The sequence below is a fragment of the Hyperoodon ampullatus genome (assembly GCF_949752795.1).
Source record: "Hyperoodon ampullatus genome assembly, chromosome: 9".
NCBI classification, from domain to species: domain Eukaryota; kingdom Metazoa; phylum Chordata; class Mammalia; order Artiodactyla; family Ziphiidae; genus Hyperoodon; species Hyperoodon ampullatus.
In genome coordinates this window covers 91,432,846-91,446,924 of record NC_136922.1, presented here as the reverse complement: position 1 = coordinate 91,446,924, position 14,079 = coordinate 91,432,846, and the positions used below count along the sequence as shown (strand labels likewise).

The 14,079-nt window shown below is 36.7% G+C and overlaps 1 protein-coding gene across 2 annotated transcripts in view; it reads right to left on the bottom strand.

Moving 5' to 3' along the window:
- NUP205 (nucleoporin 205) overlaps positions 1-14,079 on the bottom strand; it is a gene marked incomplete at its 5' end in the record, with an annotated part of 82,028 nt that overhangs the window by 55,103 nt on the left and 12,846 nt on the right. For both annotated transcript variants that reach the window (XM_079711111.1, XM_079711112.1), the window contains 7 exons: positions 148-330; positions 2,065-2,270; positions 3,316-3,466; positions 5,559-5,696; positions 5,879-5,995; positions 8,901-9,076; positions 13,476-13,640. In XM_079711111.1, coding sequence (XP_079567237.1) covers positions 148-330; positions 2,065-2,270; positions 3,316-3,466; positions 5,559-5,696; positions 5,879-5,995; positions 8,901-9,076; positions 13,476-13,640 — 1,136 coding nt within the window. The remainder of the gene's footprint in view (positions 1-147; positions 331-2,064; positions 2,271-3,315; positions 3,467-5,558; positions 5,697-5,878; positions 5,996-8,900; positions 9,077-13,475; positions 13,641-14,079) is intronic.

Here is a 14,079-nt window from a genome sequence, read left to right as displayed (position 1 = left end):
TGCTATGCTTAGTACCAAAATCATAACTTTCTATCTGTGAAGTTCGTGGTGTACTATACGTTTCAACTGGATGCACTTGCTTGTACAATATTATGAAATCTCACTTCCAAACTGTAATAATGTAAATAAGAGAGCTCATAATACTACCTGAGTGTATTCCAACGACTGCCAGAGAGAAGCAGCAATTTCAGGAGATTTTCCAAATGCTGCAAGTGCCTTCAGTAGTTCGGCCTTTAGTACAGGAGGGATGCTGCATTGCAGGAGTCCCAGAATCACCACCACGGGGGTCCACTGAGGATGTTCACAGAGTGCCAAACGAGCATTTTCACTCTGAGTATTGAATACAAAAAGAACAAGAGAGACTTTCCATTTTCAAAAGCTAAGAAAAATGACCAGTAATCATCTAAATTGCTAACACTTACACTGAGTATTCATAGGCCTAATACATACTAAAACAAAGATAAGCCTACGGCAAATGCTTGAACTCTACCAGGAGATCAAATCAGATCACTAGCTCAGTCAGTGTAAAAAATGGAGAAAAGATAGCCTTTGTAGAATTACTTTGACAGCTCTAAGAATGGAAAATAATACATACAAACAGAGAAAGTCTTCCAGGGTCACATAAATCTTACATAGGCATTTTACATCTTTTCTGGAACAACGTTAGATATGAATGAATAAAATACCTTGTCCTTTTCTGAGAAAAAAATGGAAATACACACACCCTCCTACACACACGGTATCAAGTATCACTCCATTTTAATTCAACAAAAAATAATTACAAACTTTATGTTTCGACCTTTAATACTATTTAGCATTACTGGAAAAACCAGTAAGTTAGAAGACACTCTTCCTATCCTTCGGAGAGAATGTCAGACTAAGGAACTTAGCTTTGCTCTAGTAAACAAAAGAAACAACTAGAAGAGCAAATGGGACCTAATTAAACTTAAAAGTTTTTGCACAGTAAAGGAAACCCTCGACAAAATGAAGACTACCTACTGAATGGGAGAAAATATTTGTAAATGATATGACCAATAAGGGGTTAATATCCAAAATATATAAATAGCTCACACAACTCAACGTCACAAAAACAAACAACACGACTAAAAATGGGAAGAAGTCCTGAAAAGACACTTCTCCAAAAATGACATGCAGATGGCCAACAGGCACATGAAAAGACGCTCAACGTCACTAATCATCAGGGAAATGCAAATCAAAACCACAGTGAGATACCACCTCACACCTGTCAGAATGACTATCATCAAAAAGAACACGAAGGCGAGAATATGGAGAAAAAAGGAAACTCTCCTACACTGTTGGTGGGAATGTAAATTGTGCAGCCACCGTGGAAAACAGTATGGAGGGTTCTCAAAAAACTAAAAACAGAACTACCATATGACCCCGCAATTCTACTCCTGGGTATATACTCAAAAACAAAAACACTAATTTGAAAAGATACAAGCACCCCAATGTTCATAGCAGCATTACTTACAATTGCCAAGATACGGAAGCAACCTAACTGTCCATCAAAAGATAAATGGATTAAGAAGATATGAGATATATATATATATATATATATATATATATATATATATATGAGAAAAAATATTCAGTAAATAAATTTTCTTTTTAATTAAAAATACTCTTTATGTGTGTGTATATATATATATATATATATATATATATGTATGTATATACACAAGAACCTATATATCCACACCTATGCTAGGAAACCTTCTAGAAGGATGTGTATCCAACAGCTCATTCTTATTTGCCCTTCTGATTATTTTCTTTGAGGCTTAGGCTATTATTTTCATACACATTTATGGCAGTAAGCAGGGGCTACCAGAACTATACCCTCTAAAGGTGAAGAAACAAAGAACTTAAAAACAGAATAGCATAAAATACTAACCATACACACAAAAAGAACAGTACGCCAAATATATATGCTAAATTTATCACTCATAAACTTTAAGCGTTATAAGGAAACTTGGGGGCTACTTACAATGCCACTGTGTTAGAACACAAAGTTACATTCTCACATGCGGTGGGTGGGTTACCTACCCAAGTAATGATGGTAGATGTGAGCTGTAAAAAAGCAATCAACCCATCCTGCTCCTTCTGGGTGATGCCACGTGAAGGAAGGTGACGGTACTGGACACTATCTGCACTCGGAAGATCCTTCCGGAGGTGTTCATGGTAAAGCATCAAGGAGTGAAAGAAATGTTCCCAGGAAACAGGACTGCCACCTGCCCCCTGAATATTTTCAACTGTAAAGAAACACAGCACAGAATTTCCTTTCAAAATTGTCTAAGCATTTGCTTGGAAATGGAGGAAGAAAATAAATTTAAAACAATAAACTTTGTTTGCCTTTGTCCTAGATAAGCTGTGTGTTGAAAATGGGTTAGAAACCCTCTGTAAACTAAACTCTGGATCAATTTCTCCCTGGGACTAAAACTGGGTGGTGCCCATGTAATGCAAAGGTAAATTACTTTGGATGTCAGTTACCTACTTCGAATCCAGGACAATACTCTGTATTGTCATGTAACTATACAGGGCTGCTTTTCCCATGAGTAGTTCCCAAATGTTGAGCTTAAATTAAATTCCCAAAGAGAGAGAGAACTACCATCTAGATTTGCAAATTACAGTACTCTATTACATACCAAGCACTGAGAGCAAAAGCCTAGCAGATAAGACAAGGAAGGCTTGACAGAATAGTCAAAACACAAGTCTTGGAGCCAGGCAGATCTCAGTTCCAATCATGGCTTCCCTGTGACTCGTGACCTTTGGTAAATTACTTAACTTTGCTAAACCTCAGTTTCCTCACATGTAAAAATGAAAGTAATAATATCTACCTGACAGAGGTGTTTAATAAATATTTCTTCCTCTTCCCTTTTGCACTATTTTTGGTGTAACCAGACTCAAGTCTGAAAATTAAGTGAGGAAATTGGGAGAGGGTTGAAAGAAAAACTGTAAGAACAGAAATTTAGAAAATAAGGACTTATGAAGATAAAGAAATCAAACTTATGTAGCAAAGGTGTATATTTTGCTTTGAGCACCAGATGTGTTCTTAAAAATGTATATTAATTCTCATTTCTTAAACTGAACTGTATTTTATAAAGCAAATGGTAACTCTCCAGTCTGTGAGACCATAATCAAAGCATCGCCATACATAAAGCCAGCAGTGGGCTTCTCTCTGTTATAAAAATAACGTATACGCCCAGTAGAACCTAGCACATATAACCAATATGCTTTAATAGGTAGAAGGATACTGAATGTCAAAACAAACTTAGACAACAACTAGATTTTTCTTACCGTGACTGCTACCATTGACTTTGAGTAGACTAAAACAGTAGTGGGCACACTGGGGCCCATTGGCCAATCCCTGGAGCATTTTCAGATAAGGAATATAAATAGTTGGAGGCAACAGGTCACCCATTTGCCTAACAAACTTTGACAAGACAACCTGAAATAGGGAAAAACCAACAGTTTACATAAAGCATATCTCAACTTTTTTTTTTTTTTTTGGCGGTATGTGGGCCTCTCACTGTTGTGGCCTCTCCCGTTGCGGAGCACAGGCTCCGGACGCACAGGCCCAGCGGCCATGGCTCACGGGCCTAGCCGCTCCGCGGCATGTGGGATCTTCCCAGACCGGGGCACGAACCCATTTCCCCTGCATCGGCAGGCGGACTCTCAACCACTGCGCCACCAGGGAAGCCCCATATCTCAACTTTAAGCTAACATGGACTAGCTAATAAAGACTACATATGAGCTAAAATGAATTAAGTACTCTCATTTAACTCCCCACCCAAGACAAAATAATCTGGTATTCTATTTATGAAAAATTGCATTTTCAACTTTGTCATTAGCAATTTAATGCAATTATAGAATATCTTTGTGAACATAAAGTACATTTTTAAAAACATCTTAATGTCACAAAACATAAGACTACTCACATTCTAAATATGTAGAACAACTGAAGAAATTTACTCATTTAAAATTAACTAGCAAATTCAAAGGTACACTTAGAACCCAGAGTTCCTAAATCCTAGTCAAATTTAGTATGAAGATCTAGGAACCTGAAAGAACTTTTTATAGTAACCTAAACATATTCTGTTTTGCGTTCTGGCCAATACATGTTCCTACGCTCCTGTTCTCTAAGTCTACTTCTTAGATTTCTCTTTTCTCTTGCTTATGCCTTAAATCTATTATCAACAACTAAACATATTATTCAGACTAATTAGTTGGAACTCAGAACCAAAAATGTCAGATCTCTGGAAATTGTTAAATCTGTTAGGTATAACAATTTTATGATTATACAGAAAAATATCCCTATTTTTAAGAGATACTAACTTAACCAATGAGAGGTGAAAGGTCATGCTGCCTATAGTTTACTTTAAAATAATCCAGCAAAATAAAAGCAGGAGAAATAACAAGAGTGGAAGTGAACATGGCAAGATGTTAACAGCTATTAAATTAAGATGTTGGGGAATTCCCTGGTGGTCCAGTGGTTAAGACTCCATGCTCTCACTGCTGAGGGCCTGGGTTCAATCCCTGGTTGGGGAACTAAGGGACCACAAGTCACAAGGCAAGAAAAAAAAAAAAAAGAAATTCTTCTGGGGAAATTCCCTGGCAGTCCAGTGGTTAGGACTCCACCCTTCTACTGCAGGGGGCACCGGTTTGATCCCTGGTTGGGGAATTAAGATACCACATACCGCAACACAGTCAATAAATAAATGATTAAATGGAAAGGGGAATTTGCTGTAAAAATAATAAAAATAAATTAAGATGTTGGGTGTTTATTATAATTATTCTCGCTTTCATATGTTTGCAAATTTTCATAATGGAAATTTCTTTTAGTATTTATAAAGTTTTAATAAACCCTTCTCCAAAACTTTTTAAATGGAAAAAAGTGAAACAATAAATGTAAGAAATACAGTTAAAAAAAGGGGAGGTCCTGATCTTAGACTCTAGCTAACATAAATGAAAATTGTATTATATGCATGAAAACATCTAGAACAGAAAATCCCAAAGAGATGAAGACAGATATGGCAATCCATCTGATTTGCTGCTGCACAGCATCCTTTAGTTACTACAGGATAGAAAATGGACTTTTTCCTACATTATCTACTGACTCATAGGCATTCTGTCATTAATTATAACTTCTAAGCCTTTTCCCTGTAGTATTTTTACCTCTCCTATCTTCCTCAACTTGCTAAGAATGATGTATATTCTTTGTCATGCTTCTAGAGGACAGAGTATGTTAATAAATACTAATTAAATCCAAGTAAGCAACTCATAAAGAAACTAGGCACTTTTCTGTGTCTAATGCTTTGATGCATAGCTAGAATCTAATAAAAGGCTGACTACATAAACTCCAAAATGATCAGATCAATTTAAGAGTTTCAATTTCCTTAAATAAAAAGTATAAATGTCTAAAGGTTACAATAATGTTCATTTGCACAAACAGCAATAACAGCAGGAAATACCATTTTTCATGTTTTTAAGATTTCCAGTTACCATCCCAGAGTACAAAAGTAGAAAAACTAGGAGCTCACCTGGCGCTGAGGGGGTCGCTGATGAGCCACCCCAAGGTAAGAACCCAGGATAGTGGAAGTCTGAAGAGGTTCTGAGGGACACCAGTATTCTAGTGCAAGCTCCAAATTAAAAGGATTCTTTTTATATAGCTCACCAATCTGCAAACAGTAAACAAAGACTGTGGGAAAATGCCTGTAACTCAAAAATTACTTTTAAATAAAAATTTACATTTTTATTGAATTCACTTGTATATTTAAGATATGAGATCTGAAATTTTCCAAAGGTAGGGAAAAAATAACGGAGAGAGGGAGATGATAGTACATCCAATATAACAACTTACCAAGAGCATTAACTGTTCCAGATCCCTTCTAAGTGAAATGGGGGGTTCGTTGCCCATCTGCATACTCATGTGAATCATTCGAGCATCTTCATCTGCCCGATTCCTCAACTGCTTCACCTATTAAATTTATTATATAGTTTATATGTAAATTTATTATATGGGTTAATAATAATGAAATCAGAAAATCAGGCAACTGTCTAAAAGTGATTACATAAAAGAAAAATATTGTTTAAATATCTATTCCACTTTAAAAATGTGAAGAAATATGCTAGGGGGCTTCCCTGGTGGCGCAGTGGTTTAGAATCCGCCTGCCGATGCAGGGGACGCGGGTTCGTGCCCCGGTCCAGGAAGATCCCACATGCCGCGGAGCAGAGAGGCCCGTGAGCCATGGCCGCTGAGCCTGCGCGTCCGGAGCCTGTGCTCTGCAGCGGGAGAGGCCACAACAGTGAGAGGCCCGCGTACCGCGAAAAAAAAAAAAAAAAAAAAAAAAAAAAAGAAATATGCTAGGAATTTTACTGCAATATTATTAACCATAATTTGTAATATCTTATGACTTCAATGCATTTTCCACTACAGATAAGTTAATTTTAACTAAAGTGTTCCTCAGTTACTGACATTTGGGGTAGGATACTTCTTCACTAGGTTGGATGATTCTAAACATTACAGGACATTTAGCATCCCTGGTACTACCTACTAACTACTAATACCACCACTATAGTCATGTAATGAGCAAAACTAGCTCCCCAAACATTTCTTAATTAAACAATGTACTTGTAAATAACTCAGCAATCAAAGAAGTCTCAAGGAAAACTACAAAATACATTAAATAGAATAAAAATGAAAACACAACATATCAAACTTTGTGTGACCCAATTAAACCAGAAATCACAGTTAAATTTATAACATTAAATGCCCATAGTAGAAAAAAAGAAAGGTTTCAAATCAATAATCTAAGCTTCTGTGGTAAAAAACTGAAATGATTAGGGCAAATTAAAACCCAAGCAGAGAGGAAAAAAATAATAAGAGCAGAAATCAATAACAGTGAAAGAAAATATAAGAAAATCAACAAAGCCAAAGGCTGGCTCATTGGAGAGATCAATGAGATTGATGAATCTCTAGCCGGGTTAAGAAAAAAGGGAGAAAACACAAATTAACCAATATTAGGGATGAAAGAAGAAACATCACTACAGATCATACAGACATTAAAAAGTATGATATTAGGAATATTAGGAATAACTTTATGCCAATTGATTTGATAACTGGAATAAACAAATTCATTGACAGACACAAACCTTCAAAGCTCATTTAAGAAGACATAGATAACCTAAATAGTACTATATCTATTAACAAAATTCTAGTGTCCCAAAATTGTGTGAATAAGTTCATTGTTTACCCTATCCAAGCCATATATGACTTTGTTTATTCAAACTCCTCTCAGCCTTTATCTTTCCAGATGACCACCATCTTTCCATAGTAAAAGTCCCTTCTGGACCAATAACTAGGAAAAAGTTAAAGCCTTAACCCTTTCTAAGGCTTCATTTCCACAAATGTAAAATGAAAGGATTTCTTCCTATTCCAAAATTCTATGATGTTCATCTATCACATCCTTCAAGGCTGATGAGGTCTCAAGTTACCTGTTAAACACTCCTTGACTGTTCCAGTCCTGAGTGAGCTATCCTTAGCCTAAGAAATCCACTGTAATTTACTGTCTATACCTGTCATTTACTTACTGTTACTACCTGTATTTTTCTGTGTATATCTCATTTCTCCAACTAGACACCAGGGGTCCCCAACCCCCAGGCCGTGGACCAGTAGTGGTCTGTGGCCTGTTAGGAACCAGGCCGCACAGCAGAGGTGAGCAGCAGGCAATCAGAGAAGCTTCATCTGCCGCTCCCCATCGCTCCCCATCGCTCGCATTACCGCCTGAACCATCCCCCTCAACCCCCTCCCCCGGCTTCCATGGAAAAATTATCTTCCACGAAACCAGTCCCTGGTGCCAAAAAGGTTGGGGACCGCTGAACTAGACTATATATTCTTTGCTGGCAGGGAATCAATCTCCTACTTATTTGTTTTCTTCACAATTCCTAGCAAGGTTACCTGGAATACAGGAGAAACTCAATGAACACTTGATTCATTATATCATGAGTAAGCACTTCATTCCTTGTTTGCTACCATTCTGGGTAGTTTTTCCATTTGCCTTATGTTTTTCAGTAGGTATGATATCAGAACTGCACATTAGTATTATAAGTGTAGACCCTTCAGGTGCTTTTTTTATGCACACACACACAAAAGGCAGTTTTATAAGACTTTACCCCCTCCTTTACTTCCTGCCACGACTCTGATGGCTTCCTTGACACAAAATGGCACACAGAACATATGCTATGTAGGAACTGTCTGAAATGGCTCTAAGAATTCCTTTTTGGATCAAAGTTATAGCTCGAGCACTTTATTCAAATGTAACCTCACTAAAGGCAGGCAGGGCCCCTGGGCCCTGTTACTAAGGAAAAAGAAAGAAAGAAAAAAAGCAACCTTTGCATTAGCGTCTTAAACCCATTACTTCACCCGTATCTATGTGGAGGTCTATTTATACACTATAATTAAGAGTCTAAACAATTATCTATGAAACTATAAAACTGGAGATTCTCCACTGTATCTCTTCCAAATCATGTATAAAAGGCATTAAATAAGACAACCTTAGCACTGATTCTCCAGGGTAGCATGAAGTTAATAATTTTCTCCCCACAGAAGCATTTTCATTTGCCTATTATTTTCTCATTACAAACAATTCTCAACGTCAAATATTTCTTCCTTTTAGCTTGTTCTCAGTTAATGGGTCTTACATTATTTCATTTTCATGAATCACAAACTAATTCACAAGCTGTAACATAACAACTACTGCCAAATATTAGTCTACAGTAAAAGATTTTATTAGTTTCCAAAACATAAAGTTGGTTAGTCAATTTTAAATTAGTTTATAAAATTCTTCTATTACTTTTTACTCATCCTACATTATTACACTTACCTTCATTGGCATAAGTGCCAGGAAATCTGTAATGAGATTATGGATTCTACGAATATAAAATTCCTCCTGATAGAAGTTTTCTGACACCACTACGGATTCAGTGAGGAACAGGAAAACACTGTCTGCAATTGCGAGCTCTGCCATTGCTTCATCTGCTTCTGTGAATTCAGCCAGAGCTAGGAACACATTTAGAAAAACAGCACATGGAGGAAAAATTACTAAACTGGATTATAATATCTCAAAATATTCTGCTGATGGTTCAAAATTAAGATCTCTTCTCAACCTTCTAACATGTTCTGTACACAAAATAAGACAGTGTGTAACTGTAATTGACTCACAAACCCCAAAGAACTACAGAAAAAGTACATTAGAAAATCATCTACTCTTCACAATAACATCGAGAGTGATAAAAAAATTACTTAAGGGACTTTCCTGGTGGCACAGTGGTTAAGAATCCACCTGCCAATGGAGGGGACAAAGGTTTGAGCCCTGGACGGGGAAGATCCCACATGCCGCAGAGGGACTAAGCCCGTGTACCACAACTACTGAGCCTGTGCTCTAGACACCGCAAGCCACAACTACTGAGCCTGCGTGCCACAGCTACTGAAGCCTGCGTGCCTAGAGCCCATGCTCCACAACAAGAGAAGCCACCGCAATGAGAAGCCCCTGCACCACAATGAAGACCAGCCCCCGCTCGCCGCAATTAGAGAAAGCCCACGCACAGCAACGAGGGCCCAACGCAGCCAAAAATGAATAAATAAATAAAATTTTTTAATTACTAGGTAATTTTGTGATAATGTCTTTGAAAAAAAAATGTTAAATAGCTTATTCTGCTTCACCGTCATAGAGACCAAATACATTCTGTTACTTAAAGTACACTTTCAATGCCTTGAAAAGGGTCAGGAATAGATATAAACCAGGATAGTCTCAACCAGAGGAAAAGAGATTGGTTGGTTTTTCCCGTTTTTTGTTTATGTGTTGTTTTACATTTTGAAATAAAGCCTGTATATCTACCCATATCATACAAACTCCTTGAGAACAAAATAGTTTCTTAATTCTTTAATACTACTAACAGTAGTGATTACTAAAATTATTAATTATTAATATTAATTAAATATTAATAACAATAACTAGTTCCAAGCCTTCACTTGAATTCAGAAATACTGGAATTAAGAACTATTTCTTGAAGACTACTTACTTAGGTAATAAAGCACACTAATATCTTAATGTAAATTGAGTTTTATCGTCTCAATTTAGTAAAATTCAAAACACACTTTTTATAAAATAATGTAATAAACATATTTTATAAAATGTCCAGAAGTCTACAAAAACAGTAGGGACTAATTTTTCAAAATTCACATCTTTGTTAAAACTCGTCTGGATTATTTCAAGAAATGACCATTTCTGCAATATAAGCTATTCATCTTTTCTAGTAATTTTTAAAATACAAATTAACAGATTAAAATGTATACTTTAAAATGTTCATTATAGCGAATTCTCTGGTGGTCCAGTAGTTAGGACTCTGCGCTTTCACTGCCGAGGGCCTGTCAAATCCCTGGTCAGGGAACTAAGATACCGCAAGCCATGCAGCACAGCCAAAAAAAAAAAAAGAAAAAAAGAAAAACATTCATTATAATACCCTTAATTTTAAAGATTATAAAAGGGTATGAGCATGTAAAACTAAAGAGATTAAGTAGCCAAAGATCTAGGACTTGAAACTAGGCCTGGAATCCTATTCTTATGTAGTGAAGTATATAGTATTTTCTACTGTGCCTCTCAAGATTAGGCCAATGGTACAGTAATTTACAGTATATGAATTTGATTAACTATCACACAGCTACTTAAAAGTATACAGTAATTTTATGCCAGAGAAGTACTGAAATAAGACTTGTAAATGAATAAGAGGTATAGTTGAGAAACAGAATTTGTACATGACTGTAAATGTCTAATTTGCCATCTACCAGCTTTAATATAAAAAATACCTGGTGGCTCAGGGGTTAAGAATCCACCTGCCAATGCAGGGGACACGGGTTCGAGCCCTGATCCAGGAAGATCCCACATGCCGTGGAGCAACTAAGCCTGTGCACCACAACTACTGAGCCCACATGCCACAATTACTGAAGCCCATGCGCCTAGAGCCCATGCTCCACAAGAGAAGCCACTGCAATGAGAGCCTGCACACCACAGCAAAGAGTAGCCCCCACTCCCCAAAACTAGAGAAAGCCCGTGTGCAGCAACAAAAACCCAATGCACGCAAAAATAAATAAAGAAATAAATTTATTTATTAAAAAAAAATACTTGGGCAAAGAAAATCTTGTAACACAAAAAAAGCTTTCCACAAGCAGTCTTGAGGGAAAAAAACGGAGCTGGAGGAATCAGACTCCCTGACTTCAGACTATACTACAAAGCTACAGTAGTCAAGACAATATGGTACTGGCACAAAAACATTTCATATAGATCAATGGAACAGGATAGAAAGCCCAGAGAGAAACCCATGCCCCTATGATCAACTAATCTATTACAAAGGAGGCAAAGATATACAATGGAGAAAAGACAGTCTCTTCAATAAGTGGTGCTGGGAAAACTGGACAGCTACATGTAAAAGAATGAAATTAGAACACTCCCTAATACCATACACAAAAATAAACTCAAAATGGATTAGAGACCTAAATGTAAGACCAGACACTATAAAACTCTTAGAGGAAAACACAGGCAGAACACTCTATGACATAAATCACAGCAAGATCCTTTTTGATCCCCCTCCTAGAGTAATGGAAATAAAAACAAAAATAAACAAATGGGACCTAATGAAACTTAAAAGCTTTTGCAAAGCAAAGGAGGCTACAAACAAGACGAAAAGACAACCCTCAGAATGGGAGAAAATATTTGGAAATGATCAACGGACAAAGGATTAATCTCCAAAATATATAAACAGCTCATGCAGCTCAATATTAAAAAAACAAACAACCCAATCCAAAAATGGGCAGAAGACCTAAATAGACATTTCTCCAAAGAAGACATACAGATGGCCAAGAAGCACATGAAAAGCTGCTCAACATCACTAATTATTAGAGAAGTGCAAATCAAAACTACAATGAGGTACCACCTCACACCATTTAGAATGGGCTTATCAGAAAATCTACAAACAACAAATGCTGGAGAGGGTGTGGAGAAAAGGGAACCTCTTGCACTGTTGGTAGGAATGTAAATTGATACAGCCACTATGGAGAACAGTATGGAGGTTCCTTAAAAAACTAAAAATAGATTACCATATGACCCAGCAATCCCACTACTGGGCATATACCCAGAGAAAACCCTAATTCAAAAAGACACATGCACCCCAATGTTCACTGCAGCACTATTTACAATAGCCAGGTCATGGGAGCAACCTAAATGCCCATCGACAGACGAATGGATAAAGAAGATGTGGTACATATATACAATGGAGTATTACTCAGCCATAAAAAGGAACAAACTGGGTCATTTGTAGAGATGTGGATGGATCTAGAGACTGTCATACAAGGGAAGTAAGACAGAAAGAGGAAAACAAATATCGTATATTAACGCATATATGTGGAACCTAGAAAAATGGTACAGATGAACTGGTTTTCAGGGCAGAAATAGAGACAGATGTAGAGAACAAGCGTATGGACACCAAAAAGGGAAACTGGTTGGGGGGGGGGATGAATTGGGAGATATGGATTGACATGTATACACTAATATGTATAAAATAGATAACTAATAAGAACCTGCTGTAGAAAAAATAAATAAATTTCAAAAATTAAAAAAAAAAATCTTTCCACAGCCCACTTGGGAACAGCATGAGACTAGAGAACAAAATGTTCTGGAATCATACAGTTGATAAGATACTGGAATCTGCTGACACTCTAAGACTAGGAGACTTTGACATGGACTGTAAACTTTAATAAAACCTTTCCAGATTTACCGTAAAAACCTACAGAAGTGACAATTTTGGGGGCTTCAAATTACAACAAAAGCATAGTTCTCGTCCTGTTAGAGTAAACCACTATTAGTATGATAATTACATGAACATAAACAGCAGAAGAGGATATGCTATAGTGGGTAACAGATTGTTAGAAGTCAGATTCCACATCCATTATTGATTGAACCAAATATCACCTAATATACTGTATTTTAAAATAATAGTAGTTTTTAATCTGACACAATGTGAGAAAAATTAGTCTGTCTGTGAACAAAACCAAAAAGAAAAATGTAAAAAAAAAAGTTATACTGACATTTCAAATTTAAAACTCTTAAGGAAAAAAAGAAGCTAAAAGAGAATTGTCACTGGCTGCAAGAAAGGGAAAAAAATTTTCAAATAATTTCTTTTGGGAGACAAGAAAAAAGGAAAAGGTCCGTATTTCACAATACAAAATTTCATTTACCACAACTCTAGGTATCTTCCTAGGCTCATGCTTATACATGTCAAAGATAACACCTTTTCCTTACACGGCACGGCCAAATAAAAAAAAGAAAAAGATAACACCTTTTCCGAAATGCGTTAAACGTTGATATGTCATTTCCTCATAACAAAATGACCTACAATCAGTTTACCTGTCACATCAGGGAGCTGAGATATCCCCCTCAACGCCAGTGCCCAGGCAAGTCTCACAGTGGCTTGCAGCCCCGGCAGTTTCCAAGGCTGTGAGTCTTGAAGACGAGAGTGAATTGTTGCAATGTATTGTCTCTCTGTCAACAGTGGAAGTTGATGAATCATATCTGAAAACAAAAATAGACAACTATACCAAAGTAGAGAAATTTTTACTTTGGATATACAGGAATAATGTCTAAGAATTAGAAAGTCAGAGTATTCCCATCAAAAAATTATGACTAATTATAATTAATGTTTGAAATAATAAGTATACTATCATAAAAACAGACTACATCTACTTAATTCTGTGATTCATTTCATTCAATACAGGAAATCTGACCAATGCATTAACTGGCAGCATTCCTATATGAGAAGCACAGGTACTGCTTGTTATGTGACACACAATGTACTATGTGACAATTTGATTGGAGGTAAGGAGTAGTTGTATTTTAAATAAGCCTTTTGTAATGGCTAAGGATGATCACCAAAGAGGAGTGGGAAATGTCTGGTCCCCTCACATACCTAACGAAAGGAGACGGGGATGATACAATCAAAAGCGGACAGCGG